Source organism: Prionailurus bengalensis, chromosome A1 (assembly GCF_016509475.1).
Source record: "Prionailurus bengalensis isolate Pbe53 chromosome A1, Fcat_Pben_1.1_paternal_pri, whole genome shotgun sequence".
Taxonomy (NCBI): Eukaryota; Metazoa; Chordata; class Mammalia; order Carnivora; family Felidae; genus Prionailurus; species Prionailurus bengalensis.
Genome location: NC_057343.1, coordinates 72,181,437 through 72,208,320, shown reverse-complemented (window position 1 = coordinate 72,208,320; position 26,884 = coordinate 72,181,437). Strand labels below are relative to the sequence as shown.

Below are 26,884 nucleotides of genomic sequence, written 5' to 3'. Positions count from 1 at the left end.
TCAGCACAGAGCCCGCACGGGTTCAAACCCACAAACTGTGAAATCATGACCTGAGCCGAAGTCAGACACTTACCCAGCTAAGCCACCCTGGCACCCCAAGCACAACCCATTTTAAAGCTTAATCTGCAATATTAACATTTTTTCCATTACTTTCTTTTAAAATTTTTTTTTCACCATTTATTTTTGTACTTTATTAAGTCTAGAGACAATCAGCAAAACAACAAATTAGGCTGATTCATAATGTTTGTCAATTTTTCTATGGTGTAAATACCCTCACCATGGCTGATTGCAATCTGCTTGTGCGACATCGCTGAGTGGGTTAGGAAGACACATGCACAGCAGCATGGCATCATACGTGGCCTTGGAGATGGAAAGAAGTGGACAGACTTGATAGACATTTAGCAGGTAGAATCTTGGTGATTTGCTAGATGCCAAGGGTGAAGGCACAGTTTAGGAAATACTGGGCAGGTGGTGGTACCGACACTATTAGAGGGAGACCTGAGGAGGAGAAAGCAGTGAAAGCATGCTTTCTATCCCAATTGCTAGTGACACAACCAGGTGGAAGCTAGATAAATGGATTTGAAGCTCAGATAAGTAGGGGCTGGAGTTGTAAGTCTGCAATTGAAACGTTGGAGGTGGATTAAATCACACAGGGAAAAATTGTGGCATGGAAGGACTGAGACCTTAACCATACGTCCTCTGGAGATCATCCAGCAGCAGATGAGCAAAGAAAGGAGCCTGGGGGAAAACAGGAGAGCAGCACACCACTATCACCAAAAGAAGTGTGTTTTGAGGAAGAAAGAATTTTACTGAGAGACCAAGTAAAATGAGAAAAGAGAGTGTCCTTTGGATTTAGTGATTGTGGACGACTATAGGAAATGCAGTTACAGTAGAATGTGGAAACCAGGAAGTCACTGCCAGTTGAAGACTAAAAAGGGGAGGGGGGGGTGGGCAGCTCTTTTAACTTCAGTTATGAAGAGTACCAGAGGGGGCAGGGTGGCAGCTGGAAGGGCAGGGTAAGGTGGGGGGTGGGGGGCAAGGAAGGCTTGGGACTGAGTAAATGCTGATGATACGGATCCAGCCAAGAGGGAGAGATTGATCTCAGGCTGGACTCTGATACTGGGGGTGGAGGTGGAGGTGAAAGTGAGGAATGGGGAGGGCGGAATCCGTGCTTTAAGGATGTGTGTAGGTTTGGGGGTGAAAATGCAAAAAGTTTCTTTTTTTTTTTTTTTAACATTTACTTATTATTGAGAGACAGAGAGACACAGAGTGTGAGCAGGGGAGGGGTAGAGAGAGGGGGAGACACAGAATCCGAAGCAGGCTCGAGGCTCTAAGCTGTCAGCACAGAGCCCCACGCAGGGCTTGAACTCACAAACTGCGAGATCATGACCTGAGATGAAGTCAGTCGCTTAACCCACTGAGCCACCCAGGCGCCCCAAAAGTTCCTTTTTCTTGAGGCAAGAGACAAAGTAATCTACTGAGATGGGAGTTACTGGAGGGCAGAGTGGCAATCCGGTTGGGAGTTAAAAGTTGAGAACAAAGTGACTACTGGTGAATGGATGGACGACTGAATGTCTCATCTGGCCAGGTGAAGAATCAAGACCTGAGTCCAGAAAGAGGGTCTGTTAAAAACAATAGGCGGCCGGGCCTTGGAAGGAAGTTCTGGTGAACCTACAAATTGGAAACAACTCCTCCCAGACAGGAAGAAGTCAGGCAGAATGTGGAGACACGCAAATCTGGAACAACTCCTCCCTGCCAGGAAGAGCCCTGACGGTTCTCCTCCAGCTCCCTTTCCTGCAAGGACTCTGCAGTCCCACCGCGGAGCGCCACCCACAGTGCGAGAAGCGCGAGACCCACGGGGAGCAAGCTCCCGCGCCCGCGGACTGGAGGAGGCGGCCCCGCCCACGCGGCCCGCCTCCAGGGGCCAGGCTGGGGCCGCCCCTTCCCGCCCCGGCACCGCCCGGCCTCCGCGCCTGGAACTCCGCTTCCTGCTCTCCCGCCGACGCCTTCTGTCGCTGCGCCTCTTTAGCCGCCGTGTAGAGCCTTCTGGCCCGACGTCACCGGCGCTTCCGCCAATGAGCTGAAGAGGAACGAGCTGCGGCGTGAAAGTGACCACAGGAGCAGCCAATGGCCGCGAGGAGAGGGCGGGCCGAGGCGGGAGTGTGAGAGTGAGCGCCCGCACGCGTGGGGGAGCTGCGGGCGGTGCGGGCGGCGCGCGGCGCAGGAAGGGGGGCGCGGCAGGGGGCGGGGGCGCGGCGCGGGCGGCCCCTCCCCCTGCCCAGCTCCGGGCGGGCACCGAGAGCGGCCGGAGTTTACGCGCCCGGGAGGGAGATGCGGCCGCCGCTCGGGCTCCTTGCAGGTAATGCGTGGGGCGGCCCCTGCAGGGCCGAGTGGCCGAGTGTGCTGCGAGACGAGCATAGTTGGGCGCGGAGCGGACGCGGGGTCCTCGCTGTCGCCGCGCCCCGAGCCCCGCGGGCCGGCCCGGGTCCGGTGGTGGTGCTGCTGGGAGTTGGCTCCAGGACCTGGGCTGCGACCGGGGCCAGGGTCACGGGGGACGCGAGCCCCAAGCGCCCCGGTGTAAGCTGCACACGGGACAATGGACGCGGCGTGGAGGGTACGCGCTCCTCCTGCCCGCGCCCGGGCTCCTGCGCTCCCTCCGCCCGGGGCCGTGGTCACCGCTGCCACCCCTGCCTGCTCCAACTGCACGGGCGCTCCGTCGCCCCCGGGGCGTACCAGGCGTCTGCGGTGCGTCCCAGGAGTGGCCACCTGGCCGCGGACCCCGCGCCTGGCCGCCAGCTGGCCGTGGCGCCGGCGATGGCTGGGCACAGCCGGGCCTGTTGGCCGCCTGCCCTAGGTTAAAGGCGGCTCCCCTGCAGCGCCGCGAGTGCCAGCTCCTCCGCGCTGGCTGCCGAGCGGAGCTACGGGAGAACCGCGTGCCACCGGCCCGGGCGCCCGGGGCTAACGAGCTGCCACTTCCCCGAGCGGGCTTGGAGTTTAGGGAAGCCGAGCAGGTGGTGCAGCCGCCGCCTCACCTCCTGCGAACTCCGCGGGGCTTCTGGTCGTGTTGATGTTTTGACTGTGGGCTCTGTGTGTGTGTGTGTGTGTGTGTGTGTGTGTGTGTGTTTCTTTCTTTCTTTCTTTCTTTTTAATCACACACAAAAGGAGGGAGGAGTTAGAAAAAAGATCTAGCCAGCGCTCTGTGAATCATCCCACACAGTTATCTCTGGGAGAGCAGATGCAAGGGGAGAATTCCTTGAGGAACAATTACAGTAACGACTGACTGGATCCCTTCTCTGTCCCCTCACCCTGCAGTCCTGACCTTGCCTGGCACACCCCAAATCGACGTGGGGTGAAGTGGTGCCGGCTGACTTAGAGGGGGAAATGGCTACAAGCTAGCAAGCTGGAAACTTTCTGAGACAGTGTAACTGTGAATGCCGAACCACACACAGTCCTTCTTGCTGTAGGCAGGCATGGCTCTCGCCTGTTACTGAATTAAAAAGCAGAAAGGTGATCACAAGAGGAAGATACTTTGAGTAGCATTTTTTCAGCGCTGCATTGTGGGGGGCAGTGGAGATGACAGGCTCCCAAAACTTGAAGCCCCCAAGAGAGGAGCAGCCAGCTAACATCTCCAGATGCTGGGTCACAAATGATCGTGTTCTTTAGTCTGATTTCCAGAAGCACTGTCTCATCGCAGCCTGGCAGAGGGCAGCTTGCGTTTGGATGGATTGTTACTGATGAGGTAGAAAGGTCGGCCAGAGGCCAGCAGGCCCTTCCATGCATGTGGAAAAATATTCTGCAGTAGGTAACTGCTGCTCATAGTCCCAGGGCGAATCCTTTAGATTGGTCTCACCATCCCTATTTCCTGCAGTCTGAGGCTGCTATGTCAGTTGTCACTGGGTCCCTAGGGTTCACAGCTCAGTGACATTCCTTTTGGGAGGTGGAGTCCTTGTTTTTTTGACCATTGATGATTCATGAATTTATTTGAACCCCCTGAAAATAGAGGCTTCATATTAGAAGTTTTGAGAAATTGAGAATAAAGAGCCTTCTGCTTCATTCCAAAATTCAGTTACTTCTAGGGCCAGTTAATTCTGAACAGTGTGAAATCAGCACAGGAGTCAGATAGGGATCAGAGCAGCAGTTTTACCACTTGAAAAACTGGCTGTAGCACCACTGGGACTGAGCCTGAGACCTCCGTGACGCTCCCTTCTTTGCACTTCATATGGTGAACTTACCATCCCACCCCAGAGCCAGGGCTCCCAGGCAGGACACCTGGAGGGGAGAAATGAGACCGTGTACTTGGAGACCTAGCAAGAGAAAAACAGAAAGTGCACCTTCCTATTTCATGGCTTGTGTACAAAAAAAGAGGTGGAGGGGCAGGTCAACCTGTCTGTACCACCTCACTCAGGGAGGGCTTCTTTAACTTGAGCACCAAGCCTGGCTGGGATCATCAGAACAAAGGCTGCTTTCCTGTTGGAGGAAGGGAGGTTGGAGCAGGGTCACTGTATTAGACTGTGCCATTTATGCAGGACATTCAGACACCGGCCAAGGAGGCAGTGCCCTGGGCCCATCCAAGGAAGGACACCCTTCTCTCAGTTACATTGGGACAGTTGGATGGGCTACTGCTGGTCTCGGTTGGTAAAACCATCTGCAGGAATAAAGAATTGATAGCAACATCTCCCTTCCCAAGACAGGAGATCAGGGATGAAACACTGGGAACTAGATTCTCCAAAATGGTAACAAGAATGGGAAGTAATTGTTTCCATACATTCTTTCCTTTAATCCTCTGACAACCTCCCAAAGTTATGCGGTGGTACCCTGTTGTGCCAGTGAGGATTTGAGCCTTAGAAAGACTGAGAAGCTCAAGGTCTCAAAGGTAGTGAGTCCACCTCCGCCTGCCCTCAAGAGCCCGCCCTCTTAACCCCAGTGCTGCACTCTGAGAACTTTGCATGGGTTCCTGACACATTGTAGATTTTATGGCATTTGCTAATCTGCAGTATTTTCTGAACCATTCCACTGTATACATTAACCATAATGCCTTAAATAAAAAAGGGCATTTGGGAGTATTTTCAGGGACAGCAAAGCAGCGGGAACCTTGGAGACTCAGGAGGGAAGCCGCAATAGAAGTCTTGCAATGTAGGACTTGCTGATGTCCCTGCAGTAGAAGAGGGGGAGATCATTCTGAGATTAACCCAACCATCCTGGTGATGCTTCAGGAGTCCCGGCCTGGCCCACTAGGGCGCTGCAGATGTTTGAGTCCATGGTCTGCCTTCCATATATCTCTGCTATTGCCTGAGTACCAAAAACATTCATTGTATTCAATGAATAAAGATTCATTGTATTACAAATAATCCGAAATGAAAAGTGGGGCAGGACAGCTCATGTAGGAGCACAGATGATGTGTCTTGCTTCTGTGTTCTTCCTATAAGAATTGGAACCTCACGACAACCTTTTGTGAAATAATATTCAGATGTTTGGGCCCATAGCAGGTAACATCAAGACCAGCTCTGTTGTACATTTAAAACTGTTGCATTTTCCTCCACATTAATTTACCAAATCCAAGAACACTTTTATTCCCTTCATGTGAAGTCATGCCATCTTTCTAACTACATGGTCTTTATGATTTCTTTTTCACATTGTTTTTGTTTTGCTTTGCTTTTTTAGTAGCAATTTCTTATTTTAAAAAAATTTTTGAAGTTTTTATTTATTTATTTTTGAGAGAGAGACAGAGCAGGGGAGGGGCAGAAAGAGAGGGACAGAGAGAAAATCCCAAGAAAGCTCCACACTGTCAGCGCAGTTCCCAGTGCAGGGCTTGGACCCATGAACCGTGAGATCATGACCTGAGCCAAAACAAAGAGCTGGACGCTTAACCAACTGAGCCCCCTAGGTGCCTCTTTAGCAGCAGTTTCTTTAGCTGAAATGTAGACACAGCAGTTGGCCTGCATGGTGACCTATATGGTGTTTGCAGCTATAATTTGGGTTGAACCAATGGTTTACCCTTTCATTGGAAAAGACAAAGGCAGCAGATAGGAGCTGGGATATTTCCCACCAGCACTTGCTAAGTGTGAATTACATTAAGTGGAGAAGCTTGAGGGACCAGCAGTGAGAGATACAAAGTCTTTCCTCTCTGGGTTGTAAATCTGGACCTCTTTTCAGCACCCGGAAAGGGACAGTGTTATCATAGGATGATGTGTCCCATTGACTGTTGGATCTTTTTCCACATTCACTCACATAAAAGCCAGAGAAAAGATGCCTGTGACCTCAGATGGCCTGACTTCTCATTTGGCTGACTTCTCATTGATTCCATAGGCTGGGGTAGTCCCTTGGAGGCCTAGAGACAAATACATCTAAACTGCCTTCACAATCAAGGGGTTTGGGATTCTCCTCCACCTTCACCCAAAAGGACTGGGAGCCAGGGCCCTTACTAATGTAGATAATAAACAAAATATTTGTATTTAAACATTAATACTAATATTAGGATTTAAAAAATAGTTCTGTGTCCATGCTTTTACCCTTCTTAAAGAAAGTGCTTGTAATCATAGTTAACCTCCCCTCAGCAGTCATTAAAGCCAGACAGCAGTTCTCAGCGCCTCAGGTGGCTATCCTGTGGAATGACAACCATGTTAGGTACAACAATTATCCCCAGTTTAGAGGCAAGGAAACTGAGGCCAGAGAGGTTAAGTAGCTTGTCCATAGTTACCCAGGATTGGAACCTGAACACTTTGAGCCAAACATGATTCTGGTCAATCCAAAGAAAGCACCTGTTGGAGGTATAGTGGAGATAGAGACAGATAAAATGTGATTCACAGAGTAGTTTTGTATTTGGGCAAATTCCAAGACAAGGGGTTCTCAGGCAGCTGTCACCACTGGAAAGCTCTTACACCTTGCTGAGTGTCACAGGAAGTAGACTCTGAAAGGACAAGGCCATAGAACTAATAAATGGCAAGGCAGAGAGACCAACTGTTCTGGCTTTAACATTTTTCCTGTTTGAAAGAAAAGTTAAAAAATAAGAGGGTATTTTTAACTTGACTCTTTCACCAACGTTGAAGGTCATATTCTTACCTGGGATAGCTTCCCCCTCTTCTCCTTTAGGATTTGGCTCAGCTCTTTCTGGACTAAGATATTGTCCTAGACTGGTCAGTCTACAGTATTCTCTCCTTCGTCCGTCTGTGTGTGAACCCCTCACCTCGCCATCGATCATGTGTCCTGCCTGATCATCTGTGTTAAAACTCTTCTCTCTGCCAGATTTTCTGCTAACTGGCATGAGGGACTGAGTTCTAGAGAGACTGTAAACTCTCTCAGAATCAGGACCATGTTTTATACCCTACCACACATGCACGCACCATGTGCTAAGACTTAACAAGGAATATTTATTGATTTTTCTGGATTGGATGAAGCAACATGGTAACTTCAAAAAAAATTTTTTTTAATGTTTTATTTTTTAAAAGAGAGAGAGAGAGAGAGAGAGAGACAGTGTGTGAGTTGGGGAGGGACAGAGAGAGAGAGAGATAGAGAATCCAAAGCAGGTTCCAGGCTCTGAGCTGTTTCCACAGAGCCCAATGCAGGGCTTGAGCCTATGAACCACAAGATCATGACCTGAGCCAAAGTCGGATGCTTAACCAACTGAGCCACTCAGGCACCCTGGTAACTTTTTTTTTTTTTAACTTTGGTGTAAACTGGTTCAAGGACTATAAAAACAATTTGCCTTATGGGTTTGATAGGTATAGGATTTCCTTAAATCAGTATGTCTCAAGATAATCCAGTATCAGAAACCCAAGGGCTTGTGATTCGGTGGTTGCAGTTAGCCCCAGGAGAATTTACATGTGTCCCAGTGACCCTTCTGCCCAGTAGACTCTGAAAACCACATCTTAAAGTTTGTAATGACCAGATCCTATGCACTCACAGTGTAGGTGACTGTCTAGTTCCTACTCACTGCAGAAACTTTCCTAACTGTGTGTTGATGGATATTTGTGTTGTGTCATTTTTCTCATAGATTTCTAACCAGCATGATGCTGGAGCAAGAGGCTGGCAGCCAGCAGTTTTCAAAATGGCCGAGTTGGACGCTGATTTGGGTCACATCATCCCCTCTTCTGTGCTTGCCCCTTTCTGGGCTAAGTTAGTAGTGGGATTTGTTTCCCTTGTATGTTTCGCACGCAGCTACGATGGAGATTTTGTCTTTGATGACTCTGAAGCTATCATTAACAATAAGGTTTGTATGGTAACCCCTTTTTGGTAAACTTGTGTTAATCATTTGCCTGTTTCTCATTAGTAATCTAAGTTCGTGTTGGATAATTCTCTATTTGACCTTGGTTAAGCATTTGCCTGGGCCCCAATTGTGTTGTAGATTTCCCATCTCTTTTAGGTAGCATCTTTGTGATTTAGGGCCTCTTTTATTGTTTATTGTTTACGGTCTCCAGCCCCTGCCTGACCTCAGGCTTTACCCTCACCACGTACACCATCCGAGGTCCCAGTCTACACACACATCAGAGAGACCATTACTCTCAGTTTACAAGGCAAGGAAGGGCATTGCAGACTAAGTATTTCAGGTTTTATGACAGATTTCTAGGATCCTAGGCCACAGCTGTTTTCCCCCTCCCCCCACCCCAACATGCACTTGCTGCAGTGATGGACGAGTCTGATCACCTGCCAAGAGGTGCGTCCGTCTGCGTCTGTTCACAGCAGCAGGCAGGGAGTTGGCTTCTTTGTCCTTTGCTGATAGCATCAGGACAGCCTGCTGGCAGGCGCTGGAGAATGAGGAGTGTGCTGTCGGTGGAAGCTGCAGTTTCTGCCCATTTCGTGTTTGGAGACTCAAATTTGCTGAGTTTGCAAAATCCCAGCCAGTTTTGCTCTCCAGTGGGTGCTATATCAGTGCAGGGAAAATGCCTGTCTTTCACTAGCTAGAGAGAGGGAGAAAGAAATAGGTTTGGAGAAAGGAAAGAAAAAGATTCAAGGGAACTAAAAGAAAATCAGACAAGAGCCTTGGAGGCAGGGAGAGCCCAGGAGAAGAAATGCGGAAATGGCACAGATTTGTGACCTCTCAGTTACTCAGCAGTTATTTCGTGTGTGTGTGTGTCTGCACCAGTGAAGACAGCCCAAAGGAATAGCCTAATATATTTCTCTCCAGGCGGTGCAGTTGTAGCAACTCGGTAACACTGTTGTTGAAATTTTGAAGTCATGGATTCTCCCAAATGAGCAAAACCTCATTTTCATATTGAAAATGTTGAGAAAAATTCTGTGACCAACATGTATGTGTGATGGTGACAGTGAGGTTGGAAGGGGGGGTGACTTTTGTAAGTTTTTTATTTGTAACATCTTGTATGTACTGATTTTCTCTATTTTATGATGCAGACTATCAACCAACCTTGATGTTTAGTTTTTTTTTTAATTTTATTTATTTTGAGAGAGAGAGAGAGAGAGCGAGAGAGCGAGCATGTACATGAGCGAGCATGAGTGGGGGAGGGGCAGAGAGAAGGGGGGACAAAGAACCCCAAGCAGGCTCTGCCCTGTCAGCACAGAGCCCAACGCGGGGCTTGAGCTCACAAACTGTGAAATCATGACCTGAGCCGAAATCAAGAGTCAGATGCCAGACCCACTGAGCCACCCTGGTGCCCTGATGTTTGTTTTTAATTCAGGTTCTTCACTTATAAGTTTCCTCAAGTTCACCCAGCAGTTACTGTAGATGTTTGTTTCTTTTTAAACCACGCTTATAAGAAAAAAGTAGTAGCTCCTAGCAACTACATCCCATCGGTGGTTTTATAGCTGCAGGATTGCTTTGCTAACAAGGAAAGGAGAACATGACTTAATTTTTAAAGCCCGTTCTTCATTTCATTAAGAGTTTCTTCACTCTTCCACTTTTACAAAGTGGAAGATACATAAAGTGTTCGCTTAGATCATTATATCGAAGGGGGCACCTTGGTGACTTGTCAGTTAAATGTCTGACTTCAGCTCGGGTCATGATCTCATGGTTCGTGAGTTCGAGCCCCACATCGGGCTTCCTGCTGTCAGTGCAGAGCCCACTTTGGATCCTCTGTCTCCTTCTCTGTGCCCCTCCCCCGCTCTTGCTCACGCGCACTCTCTGTCTCAAAAATAAATAAACATTAAAAAATTAAAAAGTAGGGGCGCCTGGGTGGCGCAGTCGGTTAAGCGTCCGGCTTCAGCCAGGTCACGATCTCGCGGTCCGTGAGTTCGAGCCCCGCGTCGGGCTCTGAGCTGATGGCTCAGAGCCTGGAGCCTGTTTCCGATTCTGTGTCTCCCTCTCTCTCTGCCCCTCCCCCGTTCATGCTCTGTCTCTCTCTGTCCCAAAAATAAATAAACGTTGAAAAAAAAATTTAAAAAAAAAAAAAAAAAAGTAAAAAGTAAATAACATTTAAAAATTAAAAAGAAAAAAACCTTACGTGGAAGAACTTTGATGAACAAGGCAGGGGAAAGCGCAAGCCCTGTTGTATGCGGGATGGCCTGGGACACGGTTATAATTCTTCCCTCCATGTGGGGTAAGGCCGATGAAGCCATTTTGTGGCCCTGCTGCACACTGTCTTGGCAGTGTTTTCTAGAGCATCACACTGTGCTCCTTTGTTAACTTGCTAGCCCTCCTTTTTTCCTTTCCTGTTTAATGAAAGGCTCCGCTCTGTTCATTGGCGCTGTGCCCACAGTAATGTGAAACAGGCTGTTCCTGGGTTTTATTGGTGTTAAAGACTGTTTTCCAGATGCTTCCTTGTAGTGTTGAGTTGCCTGTTTTCATTGAGATGATGGTTTTCTTTGAGACAGTGGAGTTAGCAGGAATTTCAGACACACGTCTTTTCCATAAATCATTGTGAAGAGAAATGGACCTTTCTTCCTGCAGCGCGCCCTGCTGTGTGTAGGCTACACCTAATCAAATATTTAGAGCTTTGTTGGTGTTCATTTTCTGCTCAAATGGAGGGAAAGATCCTCCGCCCAGCTCCTTCACAAGTGAGCAGGTACTTCTGGGACAGTGCAGAAGAAGATGGGCTTCCAATTTTGTCACTGAGTAAACCAGACTTGTGGGTAGTTTGCAAGACCTTCATGAAATACCGGACTGACTGTTAGAAGAGGGGTCAGTATGCTCAAGGTCTCTGAAGTCAATACCCAATGAAGTGAAATTCACCCACAAAGTGGATATCAGGTGACCAACTTTGCCTCCGTCGCACATCTTCAAGCCCTTTCCCTTTGATCAGTAAGCACTTAAGTAGTGAGTACTTACTGAAGTCCCCGTGTGCCATGGACACTGCTTGCTTCTTTGTCCCAGCCATGATTTGACACATTTCTGCTTGAGACTTTCCCCACCTTGGTTGTTAGAAGCTGCAGGGACTGTCCAGGTTGGATGCAGACGTGGGCAGAGGGTCTCTTCTCAGGTGCACCCACCTACTGGAGTCAGGAGCTAATCACACAAGAGGCCGAGGTCTGGAGGCAGCCAGGCAGCCCCCTCTCCCCCGCAAAGTGTCTAGCGGTGTGATTTGTGGGCGTGCTTCTGGCTGCAGAGCCCCAAACCTAGGAGCCCCCCTGGGTGTCCGTGAGCCTTGCAGTCTCCTTTAAAGCATTCTTTTTTGCTTATGTTAATCAGTGCTAATCTGGTCACCGCAGGGAAGAGTCTGGACTGATACACTTAGTGGTGCTTAGCATGTCATAATTTCTAGTCCCTAAAATATTCCTGTTTGTTATGCTTTGAAGAGAAAATTAGTATTTGCTTTTATTGCTTATTCTGCAATGCCTTCTCTGCCTCTCTTCTTGTCAGACACAGTTTAAACAATCTAGTTCTACATTTAAATGTTTTTTAAAAAGATGCATTTTTCAGGGCACCTGGGTGGCTCAGTTGGTTGAGTGTCTGATTTGGGCTCAGGTCGTGATCTCACAGTTCATGAGTTCAAGCCCCACGTCGGGCTTGCTGCTGTCAACCTGTCAGTGCAGAGCCCGCTTTGGATCCTCTGTCTTCCTCACTCTGCCCCTTCCCTGCTTGTGTGCTCCCCAAAATAAATGAATGTATATTTTTTAAATATGCATTTTTAAGCGTCTGTAGCACAGGACCAAATTAAATTACCTTAATAGTAAAATAGATGTCGTTTTTTAATAATTAGTGATTTTTATCTTTAAAAATTAGATGGAAGTTGTTTTTTCTTTCATTTTTCTTCCTGTTTAGCTAGGATTCAAAAATAGACAATATATGCTTATCCAGTCAAATTTTAACTGAGATGTTTTAGGAAAATTGCCTTCTGTATCGAATATGAAAGAGGCATTAGTTTATTCAACATGGATTAAGCACTTTCTGTATACTCCCCACCCACATGATGTGGCCCCGGGGCCTCACCCCCAGTCCAGTGGGGCAGACAGATGGTAGTTAGAGATGATAAACCGCCAGGGTGCCAGGCACTGTGAGGACAGGTGTGAGATGCCCTGAGGCCCATGGAAGGAGAATTGCATCAGCTGAGGAAGGTCATAGCCTGCTGGCCGAACGTGAACGGCAGGAGATGCTGGGCTGTGAGGAGCTGAGGGGTAACTGTCTGGTGGACACCTACGTGTGCACATCCTTGGGGAAGGGTGGCAGCAGGTGCTGTGTGGGGACCGGACAAAGGTCAGAGTCCACGAGATGAGCAGGCAGAGCTCGGCGGGAGCCAGAGCACCCTGGGCTGCGGTACCCACATCAGGACGTCGGCTTTGTCCTGGGGGCGGGGGGAGCCATCTGGGTGTTTTAAGCAAGGTGGGGTGGGTGACCCAATTTGCAGGTTGGAGAGATTAGCTGGGAGAACGTGCTGGAGGGAGGCCTGACCATATCCTCGGTGAGAGGTGGCAGTGGCTTGGCTCAGGGCTAATGGGAGAGATGGACCAAAGGGGAATGAGCAGCTCTAAGGAAGAGCTCCTGGTGAGGGCTTAAACATGGGGTGAGAGGGAGTCATGACACCTTTGTCCTGAATGCCCTCTACTGTGTCCCTGCAGGACCTCCGAGCGGAAACGCCCCTTGGGGACCTGTGGCATCATGACTTCTGGGGCAGTAGGCTGAGCAGCAACACCAGCCACAAGTCCTACCGCCCTCTGACCGTCCTGACTTTCAGGTGAGGTATGACAGCGCGGGCTGCATAGGATGCTGTGCCAGGTTCTGTGTGACAAGGTTCCTGGTGTGGGCGAGTGGAGCCGGTGGATCCTGGGGAAGAACAGACCACTCACTCATATGGGTCTCTGAGGAGTACATGCTAATTCCAGCTGTTAGGGGTAGGTCCCAGCAACATGGGGAGAACGAGCCTGAGGAACCACGACTCCAGGGCTCGCTTGTCCAGGACAGATCCTAAAAGTGGAAGGATGCAGGGAAGATGAACGTGGCCCCTGTGCGAGGGTGATGTGCAAATTAGTGAAACGTTCCACATTTTGCATGTTTGTTGGAGATTGGACCTTCGCTGGTTACCACTGGAGAAACCATGTGAGTCAAGGCAGCACGCGGCGTCTGAGGAAATTGTGGGGTTTTTTCCACTGTAAAAATGATAATAACAAGGTAAAAATCTTCCTGCTGTTACCAAGTCAATATGCAAATACAAAATAAAGCTAAAAGCACCCTCCCCCACCTCCCCATCTGCATTGAATAGATGTGTTCACCTCCCCAAAGTTCCCATTCATAGCTGTTTCAGGTGCATTCAGTACTTACGTACAGATCTCTCAGAAGCACAGAAATGATGAATTAGAACTGCTGGTAACTGAAAAGCAGTCAGAAATGTATTTTGTTGGACGGAAAGCTGGTGGACGAACTACCAAGGAGTACTTTTTGTTTTTTGGATAAGCAAGTTACGTGACTGTCTTCAATCCAGGTCCCTGTGGGGTAGCCAAGAGTAAGGTGTGCTGTGTCATATCATCTTGGGAGGCAATCTTGCCTTTTTAGGGCTTAAGAAATTGTTTAGCTTTCCTTCTGCTTTTCCTCTCCACGTGTTTTCTGCCACACTTGTCTGACATGCTCTTATCTGCTCTTTTTCCCCCAGTAGTTATGTTCTTGCCCTTTCTACATCTCCTCCCTTTAACACTGTCAGTCACCAGCCTTCTTCCTTCAGATGCTTTGCATTTTATTTTGCACACTTCTGCGCACCTGGTATGAACCCCTTTCGCTCACTACAGGATTAACTACTATTTGTCCGGAGGCTTCTACCCCATGAGTTTCCACGTGGTCAACATCCTCCTGCACGGCGGCATCTCTGTCCTCATGGTGGACGTCTTCTCCGTGCTGTTTGGCGGCCTGCAGTACAGCAGTAGAGGCCGGCGGTTGAACCTGGCCCCCAGATCCTCCCTGTTGGCCGCTCTGCTGTTCGCTGCACATCCGGTACACACTGAGTGTGTAAGTAGTGTCCGTCCGTGGCCTCTGTACTTGTGTCAGGACAAGGAGCCTTTCGTACGTTGGCTCATTCCCTAAAGTAGGCTGCCCTTGAATGGTCTTATTGCTGTAGAAAGCATATGGTGCTAAACGCTGCCAGATGCTTGAAATGACTCTGTGTAGGTCCGACAGGTCTTTCTCTCTTAGGAAAGATGCAGAGTCCCAGGTGGGCAAAGACTTCGTAATCATGGTGTGATCTTTGGTGATACTTTCTGTTTCCTCTATATGACTACACTGTAAAGGGTAAATGTTGCATATGTAGGTGTTGAATATTTAAATATTAAGTAGACACCTGGTTTGGGAGTCTGAAGGTCAGAAGCTAAGAACTCGTCTTCAGCAAAGGGTCAGACGCAGTATTCCTGTCTTCACCGAGAACTGTCTCATTTTCAAAATACTTTCTCGTGCTTAATGTAATTGTAATGGAACTGCTGGGAGAGTGGACGGGCCACTTTACAGCAGAGGAATGGCCTGGGAAGACAAATAACACATCTTCCTCAGGTCCATCACATAGCTGGCAGATGTCGGGGTGGAACTTGAAACCTGGTGTCACAGGCTCACACTGAGGGCATGAGGGCACACTTGGAGTTGTGCTGGAAATCTCTGCTGGGATTGGTCAGGAGCTCTCCTCACCTGCTTTGCACCCCCCTCCACCCCCCACTCTTCACCACCTGGATTATTCTCCCACTGAAGGGCTTGGCCCAGGTGACGGGGCAGCTCCTAACAGGGCTGTAACCTGCTCTCCTGTGGGCCACACCTGTATTCCGTGGAGCTGCTGCTGGATATATTCGGTACAAACTGTGTTGGGATTTACCCAGATGTATGGGGATTTCAGGAGCCACCCTACCCCCACCCACCACAGATCCCTTTGAAAATAAAAGTCTGCATGTGTGCTTGAGGTAAAAGATTTTATTTTAGCCATTCATTCTGTGTAATGAAGTAACTGCGTGTAAAATACTACATGTTCCTTATTACTTCTCTGCAATAGATTTCTACATTTCGTGCGTATTTAAACCCCCACACTTAACTGAATACATTGAGCGTCTTGAAGTGAGTTTCAAAATATTGAGCAGAATTTAGTGTTCTGCTTTTGTTAAACTCTTTGTTCTTTGGTATTAAGAGGATTGTAGAGTTGTTATCACAACCTTCTAGTATCTTATTACTTCATAGCTTTTTTTAAAAAAATTATCATAATGTTTTACTTTAGCAAATTCAGAGGACTGACAATCTGGAAACTGTGGTAAAAGATTCGTTATCGTCTATTTATATGTAACGGTAACCAAATTAGAATTTGCTTCCATGTGATTTCTCCTTATGGCTTAAGTGTTTGTTGGGACCCAGAAATAGTGTACGGGTTGGTCAGAAAAAAGGGAATTTCTGGCAGAAGTACTGATTTACAGTTTTGGTCCTCATTTAATTTAGTGTGATCTTAAAGCAAAATAAATATTTGAGTTATTAACCAAAGAAACTTTTCTAAAATTCTGATTTTAAATATTGAGAAGTTAGTTTATAGAAAATTTTGAAATGCCAGCGAGTGTAACTGGATGTACACACACACACACACACCAGTAAATGCAATCTGGGAACATATTAACCCTAAAATTCTGCATTTGAAGTATTTATTTATTTATTTTTTTATTTTTTTAAATTTTTTTTTCAACATTTATTTATTTTTGGGACAGAGAGAGACAGAGCATGAACGGGGGAGGGTCAGAGAGAGAGGGAGACACAGAATCGGAAACTGGCTCCAGGCTCTGAGCCATCAGCCCAGAGCCTGACGCGGGGCTCGAACTTCCGGACCTGGAGATCGTGACCTGGCTGAAGTCGGACGCTTAACCGACTGCGCCACCCAGGCGCCCCTGCATTTGAAGTATTTAAAAAGAAGCCAAGGGAAATCTAGCTATAGGAGAGTAGGGAATTTTTGAGAAAAATCTCTTCATCTCCCCCACCCCTCCATTCCATCAAAGTCATTCAAACTCAAACTGCAAGAAAAAATTATGGATCATTAAAAATTAGCATTCTTTTTTTTTTAGGTAATGTTTATTTATTTATTCTGAAAGAGAGAGCAGGAGAGGGATAGAGAGAGAGGAAGACAGAGAATCCCAAGCAGGCTCCACACTCGCTCAGGATGGAGCCCGACACAGAACTGGATCTCACAACCATGAGATCATAACCTGAGTGAAATCAAGAGTTGGATGCTTAACCGACTGAGCCACCCACACACCCCCAAAATTAGCATTCTTAAAACAGACTATTTGTATGTTCGTCTTTCATTGTCGTGGCCAATAATATTGTTTCCTCCTATCTACACCCACCCATCATCCCCCACTCTCCATTTAACACAGCTGTAAAAATAAGCAAAAAGCAGGGCCCAAGGAGCTAGGTGGAAAGAGAGCCTGTCGAAGCCCCCAGGCCAGTGCTGGGGGAGTAGCCCTGGGCTTCGGGCTCCAGGCTGGGCCAGGGTCCTGCATGACTGTCCCTGGCGCAGCGCCGCCCAGCTGAACAGTGATCTAGGATGAGGACTCGGGGGTGGGAGTCATTGTGCTTCTGTTTTCATTTACTAAGGGAAAGCAACAGCAATGTGGCCCCTCCAGGTTTTAGTAATATAAATTTCTTTGTATTAACATTTATGTGTTTTGTGCCTTCTTGATACTAACTTTGAGGATGTTTTTGTCCACTGCAAATAAGAACCTAAATTTCCCGGTCTTCTAGGGTGACCAGCCATCCAGTTTGCCCCATATTCAGGGAGTTCTGCGGCCTGGGACTTTCCATTCTGAAACTGGGACTGTCCCAGGCAAACCAGGATGAGTTGGTCACCCTATAGTCTTCCCACCTATTGCTCCCCAACTGGTAATGAAATAATTGTAATTAGTGGTATTTGCTTCTCAACTAATACTGAATGCCTCTCGTTTTCCAATATGCCACCCCAAATCACTCCAGGGTGTTCGTAGGTGTATAAGGCCTCCGACAGACCAGTCATCAGGGAGGGTTGCTCTTGTCTGTGGCCAGCAGGATGGAGGCCCAGGGGACACTAGTACCACCATAGATTTTCCTTTTCCTCGGAGCATTGGTAAGGATTTCAAGTTGCCTGAATTTGGTATCAAAGAGGGAAGCTCAGGCCTCCTTAGGAATTCTGTCCATGTATGAAGCCAAAGTTTAATACTGAAGGAATTAGGTGGAGAAGCATTCCCCCTTTCCCTTCCTCTAATTCCTTCTTGCCATCCCTATGCAAATACACCACCTGCTCTATGGATTTGAGGGAATTGCAATGATTTCTCTAGAAAACCCTGATGTGAGTGTTCCAGGTTATCTCTGTAGAGGTGGAAAATTTTCCCTTCCTCATTTCTAGGTTCTTTGGCTGGCCTAATAATTAGATTGACATAAGACAGATCAACAGGAGAAAAACAAATTTAATTTCTGGAGCCCCATAAAAGTATGAGATTGAAAGAAGTGACCAAAGCAGGAACCTTTTCTAAATTTGTGAAGAATTGGTAAGACAAAGGGATGTGGGATTGGGGTAGTGAATTAGTGAAGAAGTAACAGGGGCTGTTTATGTAGATTTTTCCAGCCCTAAATTCCCTACTTCTGGTGGTAGGGATACCTTCTACACTCCTGATAGAAGGAGGCTACTTTTCACAGGGGAGATTTATTTCCTGCTTTCAGTGGGATAAAGGATGGTCAGATTGTCCATCTAGTATTCGCTGTTTCTCAAGTACCTTTAATTCAAGATAATCAATATGCCAAAGTGGCATATCTAAGGTGGAAGAGTCTGTTCCCTTTCCTTTGTAAGAAAAAAAATAGCCTTTGTAAAGACTTTTGCCTGAAAATACATACCACAGATAACAGGGAAGGAAAATAATATCTTTCCATACTGTTGTCAATTCCCCAAACAATTGGACACAGTGCCTCCCTCCTTGGATAGCCTTAAATTTTTTTTTCTGTGAAGTCTCTCTTTAATTATAATGTCAAAAATTCTTTGTAAGGACTAAAAACTCTTTTGCTTTAAAACACCAGCCATTCTTTTAAAATGTGTTTTTATTTATGTCAGACAATGTCATGTACATACATTGCTTAAAGACTTGGGAGTATTTTCACCAGTTACCCAACGAATGTTTATTTTCTAAATAGATTTGTGTAATGGGATGCCTGGATAGTTTAGTCAGTTAAGTGTCTGACTCCTGATTTTGGCTGAAGTCACGATCTCTCTGTTCATGAGCTTGAGCCCCGCATCGGACTCTGCACTGACAGTGCAGGGCCTGCTTGGGATTCTCTTTCTCTCCCCCTCTCTCTGCCCCTCCTCTGCTCATATGCTCATTCACACACTCTCTCTCTCTCTCTCTCTTTCTCAAAAATAAATAAAACTTTAAAAACATTTTTTAAGTTTATATAGGTTTAAAAGTTCATTTTAGTGTAGATCTTTAAATGTACCTTAGCTACCTAGATAATAAGTAGTTTAGGCTGGTTGTTTTCACCCCATCCCTGGTATTTATAGGAACACTACCCTTCCCTCATTCATTTGAAGAAACTTTGTTCTCTGACCCCTCACAACCCCATTCCCTGCTTCCCCTGAGTCCCTTGCCTTAGGGACCACTTTGGATAAGCTTCTCTGCATTGGTTTGGATAATTTTCTGTTCCGTAAGGGTTTGGGATTCAGGGCCATCCTCAGCCCCTGTAGGTAGTCTCAGAAGGAAGATGCCCCTCCTTTCCCTCTCATTGTCCTGGGGGGTGGGGGTGGTCCCCTGCTCTCTTTGTCACCACGGTGCTATGGAGCCAAAACCTGCCTCACCCTGGGCTCCTATGCCCTTTGTTTCTTTCTGCTCCCCATGCTTCTGGAAGCACCCATCAAGAGTCATGCAGGGAGCTAACCGTGAGCAGCATCTACTGTGTGCCAGCTCTGTTTGGTTTACCTGCATCCCTGATTTTACTGTGTCCCTGATTGAGTGAGTTGCAGGCTGGAGTATTCAAGAACTCTCATTGCATACTCACTTCGTTCCTGAAGTTAATTGTACTGTTCAACCCTCCGGCATATTGGCATACTTGTTCCAGATCCATTGAAGCTTTGTTTGTCCTTAGCTTCCTTCTTGGGAGGTGTTTTTCACGTGGGTGGCATTCACAGGTCGGATTCCTCAGCCCCTTCAATCCTAGTGATTGCGTGACTCCTTGGGATGCCACACGCACTGCCGTCAGGAGTTAACAATCAGCATGGAAAATCACCCTCAGCGTTTCATATCTAGCAGGGTAGCATGGGAATGCTGCTAAAATAGCCATCTCTTGTCCACACACTTGGGAATCGAATGTAATTGTAGTCATTTTCATATTCTTTGTATAGTCTCTTCTCTCCATTTATAGCATAGTCTTTATTCTGTCCCACATAATCATAGTATCTGTCCTTTAAGAAAAGATAAACTTACCAGCTATTGGGGTGACACCTAGAGAATCCAGAGAATACCAGAGAATTTGGTACGTGTCACATCCAGGTGCTAGTTCGTTAGCAGAGCGTGCCACATTAACTAGACCCACACTCCTGAGTGGAGTTGTGTGTCTTTCTCTGCCAGGAGACGCTTGGAGAACAATTACTGGATGTGACATGAGACATGAATTTCACATTTGCTTTGTTATCACTAAGGTAAAGAAGGGAAGGGCAGTCATGAGAGAAAGAGATGGTTGACATTTTATTCTGTTTTCATCTTATTTCTCAATCCCTTTTGAAGCATTCTGCTTTCCGGGTTAACCCAAGTTTTAGTCTCGAAGGGAGGAGGAGGGGCAGAGGTAGCACTGAACCACTGTTCCTGTGTCTTTCTCTATTTGCCCAGTGACCTGCAACATTAATTTCCCAGCTTTCCTTCATGTTTCCAATCAAATTTTCTTTAGTAAATATTATGCCCTTTGAGCTGATAACATTTTCCAATTATAAATCCACTTTGGGGATATCAGCGGCACAGGCCTCTGGGCTCTAGGGTGTGGTGTGCTGTGACAGAGCTCTCATGGCCCACGTGCATCGCCGACTGTGTCCTGCTCCCAGAACGGCCATCAGCACGACCCTGCCAGTCCCACTCTCTTGGGAGCAGCTAGCTCAAGTCCTAGACCAAAGAGGGAAAAGAAAAACCAATCATAAGATAAGACCACAGGGCTGCTGTGTAGTCAGCACAGATTATTTTAATAGATGGAAGAATCTAGTAAGGTTTTTGCCTTTCGTTTCTAAGAAATTTTTTATACATTTAGGATTTAAAAAAAATTTTTTTTTTTTACCTAAATCTATTTTTCTTCTCCTTCTTTTAAGGTTGCTGGTGTTGTCGGCCGTGCAGACCTCCTGGGTGCCCTGTTCTTTCTGTTATCTTTCCTTGGCTACTGTAAAGCATTTAGAGAAAGTAAGCATGACATTTGCCTTCTTATGTTTAAGATGGGAAATTAATCCATTTATATAATTTTATCACTTTGCGAGGATGTGGGTCAAAAAGTCTCTCTTTAGATATGTGTTTACTCCATTGCTTTTTTAATAATACAAACTTTATACATTAGCGTTCACACGGGGCCATTCTATTGAGTGGTGAAACCAAGAGCTTCTGCTCTTACTAACACAGTCGTGGTTGATTTTTGTAATTTTATTGGCAGTAAAATTGTAGGGGAAGCACTTTTGTTTATTCTTTATTAAAACCTCTCAGTGGAAAAAAAAACCAAAAATGCTGGAACAGATGACTAGCTGTGGATAGGTACCTGGATTATGAAATTCTTGCTTTAATCATTGGAGTGTTATTAGTACTTACAAAGAAAGTCATTGTTGCTGGAATTGAAATGAGTCATTGGGTATGTGTGTCGGGGTGGAGGCATGGAGGAATGTCTTGGGACAGCATAGCAGGTGCACTTACTGAGACGCAGAGAATCCCTGTATGGCTCTGCTCATTAGATGGACTCCAGTCATCCCCAAGTCAAGTCATACCTTCCAGGTTGCTCGATCATAGACATTGGGTGTGATGAACTTGGCTTATGTAGTAGTCATACCTGCCAGCTCCAGCAACAGTTACATGTCCAGTTTCTGTATCTGAAGAAGTTAGAAGTTTATGGACTGTAGAACTCTCCTTATGTGTCACAATCAATGATTTATATCGGGGGTTGGGGTGAAGTGAAAAGAGGGAAGGCTCCAAGGATGATTTCCTCTGGAATATCTTCAGTACCTTGGCCTCCTTGAAGTTTTTCCACAATTTCTCAAGGCTCAGGTATGGTCCAGGGTCCAGGACTTTCCTGTTATTGTCATATACTAATGCTTGTTCTTTGGTACCTTCTGTGAATTAATCCCTTGTTGATCACAAAGAGCAAACCACTCATTCATAATGTTTGTGTGCTGGGGCTGGTGACATGGAAATCTCAGGGCTGGTAAATGGCAGGCAGGCAGGCAGGAGTCAGGGTGGTCCCATGGGCCAAATCAAGCCTGTTAGCTCTTCTCATGTGGCCTGCAAGCTAAGAATGATTTGGTTTTTTTTTTTTTTTTCCAAAATACATGTTGAGCCATTGCTACCTAATTTAATGATCACGTGTTCAGGCAAATTTTAAGAATTATTTTTATAACTTTTTTTTTACCATTTCAAAAATGGTAGTTTCTTTTTTTCCATAATTAAATTTACACACCTTCCAACCACAAGTATTACAAAAGAAAGTTTAAAAAAATCATATCTTACAGATCCTAAACTTGTCTTCAGCATTTAGCTCAAAGGTCTCACCATCCGCAAAAAATTGTTCTCCTGCTAAACTCATGAGCTAAAAGTTCCGTCCAAGTAGTGACAAGACGGTCTTTGCTAGCCCATGGTCATTCTCTTCTTTCTTTTTTTAAGTTTATTTATTTATTTTGAAAGAGAGTGGGAGGAGGATAGGGACTGAGGGAGCAGACAGAATCCCAAGCAGACTCCACACTATCAGCACAGAGCCTGATGCAGGTCTCAAACTCACAAACTGTGAGATCATGACCTGAGCTGAAATCAGGAGTCAGACACTCAACTGACTGAGCCACCCAGGCACCCCTAGCCAATGGTCATTCTTGTCCCATTTTCCCCAGCCAGTCAGGTCTGAACAGCAGAGTAAGGCTTGATTGGGGGGTGAGGGAGGAGGGCTAATTTTCCCCAGTACAAGATGGCATCTGAAAGCTTGATGGGAACTTGAGAGGCTTGAGGGAAGGGTTCAGGCCCTGTATTTAGTCAGAGTCCCTGCTGGAGGAAAGGAAAGAGAAAGAAGAAGAATGCTTGGCATGCTTGTGGTGCTTGCGTGTCTTTTTATGAGCTTTTCTTCATTTTCTTCCGCATCTTCTTGGCCATCACCATACCTGGTCCTACCATACCATGTGCCAAGGGATTCACAGGAGGCATGCCAGGAACAGGAGGTGGGTAGGGACCTAGGGGTGAACACCCTGGATCCCCTGGTTGTGGTACAAGATGAGGGGTGCACCCAGGGGGAAAGCTGGATCCCCCAGCAGCTGCTAGGGGAGTTGGAAAGAGGTCTGGAGGACAGGCAAGATTGGAGCCTCCAGGGATTTGGCCCCAGCTTGCTGGCACTGTTGAGGTATTTTTCTTCCAGCCTTTACACTGCTGCCTGGGCTTGACTCCTCCTCGGCTCTCTGATTTTTACATTTTTAAGTGGCTGGGAAATAAAAACCAATAGTAACCTATTGTGACATATAAAAAATGACATGAAATTCAGATTCCAGTGCCCACATATAAAGTTTTATGGAGACAGGCACACCCACTTATTTTCATTCTGTCTGGGACTGATTTTGCCCTACAGAGTCAGTTCCATAATGTCGACACAGGCCACCTAGCCTGAAAGCCTAAGACACTTACTGCCCAGTCCTTTGCAAAGTTTGCCAATGTCTGAGACAGATGATTTTCAGGGTTGTTGTCACCATCTGAGTGGTTCCAAATTTTTTTTAGTAATGATTAATACAGGTTTCCAGAAGAAAATTTTTTACTTATAAACATAGATGACTTTGCTGCTAATATAATAGCTGCCATTTATTGGCTATATCTAGTGGCACATGTATATGTGTGTATGTTATGTGTGTGTGTGTGTATATGTATGTGTATATATATATATATATATATATATATATATACACGCTTTCTCATTTAAGTATGTAACAGTCTTTGTGGAATTACTTCCCCATTTTTCCAGATGTAGGACTGACAGTTTAAGTAACTTTTTCAGGGTCACGTAGCTACTTATGGCAGAACTGGGTTCACACTGGAGTCTAACTCACTTCAAAGCCAACAGCAGCTGCCTTGTGTTCCTCTGCTTCCCTGTACTCATTGGACCAATGAGGCAAAGCTTATCAAAACCATCATTAAAAATAGCCAGGAGGGGGACAGCTGGCTGGCTCAGTCAGAAGAGCGTGTGACTCTTGATCTCAGGGTCATGAGTTCAAGCCCCACATTGGGTGTGGAGATTACTGAAATAAATAAATAAACTTAAAAAGAAATAGCCAGGAGGTACATTCAGTTCTACTAACAAATTGGTAAATTATTAGGCATGATAATGGCATCACAGGTATGTTTTGAAAACAGTTCTGTTAGAGACTCATGGTGAAATATTTGTGGATGAAATGGTATAATGTCTGCGATTTGCTTCAAATTAATCTGAGGGGAGGCAGGAAGCATGTGGCCAGACTGGCCAGAAGTCGATCATTATTCGAGCTAAATTAGGGGGATATAAGGGTCCCTACTTCCATACCTCCACTTTGGATGTTTTTTGTTTTTGTTTTTGTTTTTAAATAGTTGTTTTCTTTTTTTTTTTTTTTTAATTTTTTTTTTCAACGTTTATTTATTTTTGGGACAGAGAGAGACAGAGCATGAATGGGGGAGGGGCAGAGAGAGAGGGAGACACAGAATCGGAAACAGGCTCCAGGCTCTGAGCCATCAGCCCAGAGCCTGACGCGGGGCTCGAACTCGCCGACCGCGAGATCGTGACCTGGCTGAAGCCGGACGCTTAACCGACTGCGCCACCCAGGCGCCCCAGTTGTTTTCTTTTTAAAGGCCAGGTGAGTCACCAGATTAAGCATCAACAGATTTTAATGACATGCTTTTTTAATCTTTAAAACATTGTGCTTATCTCAGACATCTAGACAATCCATTTCTAAGGATTTTTTTCCTTTCAACCTTACATGAAACAAATCAGTAGTTAATGACGTGGGACCATCCCTGAGGCCTGAGGTTCTGCCTCTCCTGAGGTCTCTGTGTGTTTGGAAGACAACCATTTAGAAGGTTGAACAACATCTCCTTCGTTTTCTCCCTCCCCGCAACTCCCAGGTGGTGTCCATCCCCACAGTAAGTGTCAGCGGGGCTACTTAACCTTAACATTTGCTTTCAGGATTCTGAAAGAGTTTCTAACACAGTTTGCCTTTCAAAAAGTGCTATCCTAAGGTGAAAATGACCCAAGGACCAGATTCTTGTGATATTTTAATGTCCTGTATATTAGTGGGAGTTCCCTAGCAAAACAAAGACTTAGTTACATTATTTAAATCCCCATAGACTTTTCCTCCCTTATTTTTCTTGTGATAAAATATACGTAACATCAAATTGACCATTTTAACCATTTTAAATGTACCAGTTCAGTGCATTAAATATATTCCCACTGTTCAACCATCACCATTGTCCATCTCCAGAACTTTTTCATCTTGCAAAAGTGAAACTCCGTACCCATTAAACAGCAACTCCCTGCTCCCCCTTCCTTAGCCCCTGGAGAACACCATTCTACTTTCTGTCCATGAGTTTGACTGATTCATACAATATTTGTCCTTTTGTGTCTGGCTTATTTTACTGAGCATAACACCCTCAAGGTTCATCTATGTAGTAGCAGGTGTCCGAATTTTTTTCAAAGCTGAATAATTCCATTGTATGTATATATTACGATTTATTTATCTGCCAGTGGGCATTTGGGTCCTTTCTACCTTTTGGCTACTGTGAGTACTGCTTTGAACATTGGTGTACCCAATAGACTTTTTCAAAAAATGAACAATAGACTTCTTTTAAACCTTATTTTTTTTTCTACAAAAAGATTTAGGGAGGGTTGTAAATTCTTCTAGCACAAGCTGTGTTGTTTTGATGTTCTACGCATTGTACCTAGAACATCCATATAGAAACTACCCGTAGTTCCCAAGGGTGGACTGGAGTTGGCCTGTGAGATTTTTCACTCACTGCCCCTCCTCCACCCCATCCTGTACAGGCTGAACATGGGGCAGATTATGTCTTGGAGCATCAGTTGTCTCAGACCTGCAGCTCTGCTGAGACACAGCAGAAGGGTGACCCCAGTGGCCCCAGACTGCACCATGCTTACTGAGGACTTGGTTACACCCAAACACCCTGCACCCCCCTTTGTTACCATTATTTTATCATACTGAGATAAAACCACCTGACTCACCATGTTTCTGATAGAGCAGAGGTTGGGGACAGCTGAACAGAACAGCTTCAAGTACAGAGAATACTGGTGGTAACTTTTCTTCCTGAAACTGAAAGTTAACTTAGCAATTAGGCATGTCCAGCTCTTCCTGGGGTCAGTATCTCCCCACCTATGGTGATCATAAAACTCCTAAGATACACATGGCCCCAGGGATCTAGTAGGGGGAGCAGTAGGATGACAAGTGCACCTGCCCCAGCCTCATAGCACATTGAGTACCATTTTGTGGCTTTTCCATAAGACCCAATCGGAATGGGAAAGTGAGAGAGGGGGAGAGAGTCCATTTTCTACTCACTCTTATGCTCATTATAGACAGTGGTACTTCACGTTCTTAAGTTGCCAAATAAATCTGCATTTGTAATTACAGAGGATAATTTATTCATCATATTTCTCCTAAATAAAATTAAAAATTAAATCTGTTGGCCTTTATCAAAGACAACTCTAAAGTTGTAATGAAGAATCAATCATTTTATTAATTTTAACACATCCCTCCCTTAAAGACTCCATTCCCTATACTGAATGCCTGTCAAAGACATCAGAAGTTTTTTTTTGAAGAAAAGACTAAATGTTGATAGATTTTAACACGTGGGACACATAATCTAGGAGATAGAATAAAACGTCTCACTATTTCTAAAGATTACTCGGGTGGATTAATGAAAAACTATCAGAAGACTAACAGTTCTTCTATTAAGTGTGAACTGATACATTTATTAGCCTCCTTTAGGGTGGACTATTCTCAGAGAATGGTGAAAAACTAAAGACATCTTATATTCTTTCCCTGGTTCCTTTAGTATTTACCTTCCCCCCCGCCCCCCGCCTTCATTTCACAAATGTACATATTCTGACATATGCATCTCTGTTAAACTCATTTGTAAATTACAAAATTATCTCCAAGAGCCATCTCTACAGAAGATAAATTTTTTAATAAAGCCTTTGGAAACTAATACCAAAGCTAAAAGTGTTTTAACGTGTGATGGCTTTTCAACTAATACATTGATTCTTGAGAAATTGGTGAAGTATATTCCAGTATGGATGGAACTGTGTTAACAGTAGTAGCAATATGATCTTTCTTTTTTGGTTCAGTAGCATTCCTTTGAC

General features: G+C 45.7%; 1 protein-coding gene and 1 pseudogene across 3 annotated transcripts in view; both read left to right on the top strand.

The window, feature by feature from the left end:
• The first annotated feature begins 2,054 nt into the window (after nucleotides 1-2,054).
• The window catches only part of TMTC4 (transmembrane O-mannosyltransferase targeting cadherins 4), a 65,264-nt gene continuing 40,434 nt past the window's right edge, over nucleotides 2,055-26,884 (top strand). For 2 of the 3 annotated variants that reach the window (XM_043582593.1, XM_043582583.1), the window contains exons 1-5: nucleotides 2,231-2,359; nucleotides 7,991-8,206; nucleotides 12,943-13,058; nucleotides 14,104-14,320; nucleotides 20,634-20,721. In XM_043582593.1, the coding sequence (XP_043438528.1) occupies nucleotides 8,045-8,206; nucleotides 12,943-13,058; nucleotides 14,104-14,320; nucleotides 20,634-20,721 (583 nt within the window). In that variant the 5' untranslated portion in view covers nucleotides 2,231-2,359; nucleotides 7,991-8,044. Of the gene's footprint in view, nucleotides 2,169-2,230; nucleotides 2,360-7,990; nucleotides 8,207-12,942; nucleotides 13,059-14,103; nucleotides 14,321-20,633; nucleotides 20,722-26,884 lie in introns of those variants that run through there. The other variant, XM_043582574.1, reaches the window with a different exon arrangement.
• Nucleotides 13,275-13,371, top strand: LOC122496595 (annotated as a pseudogene).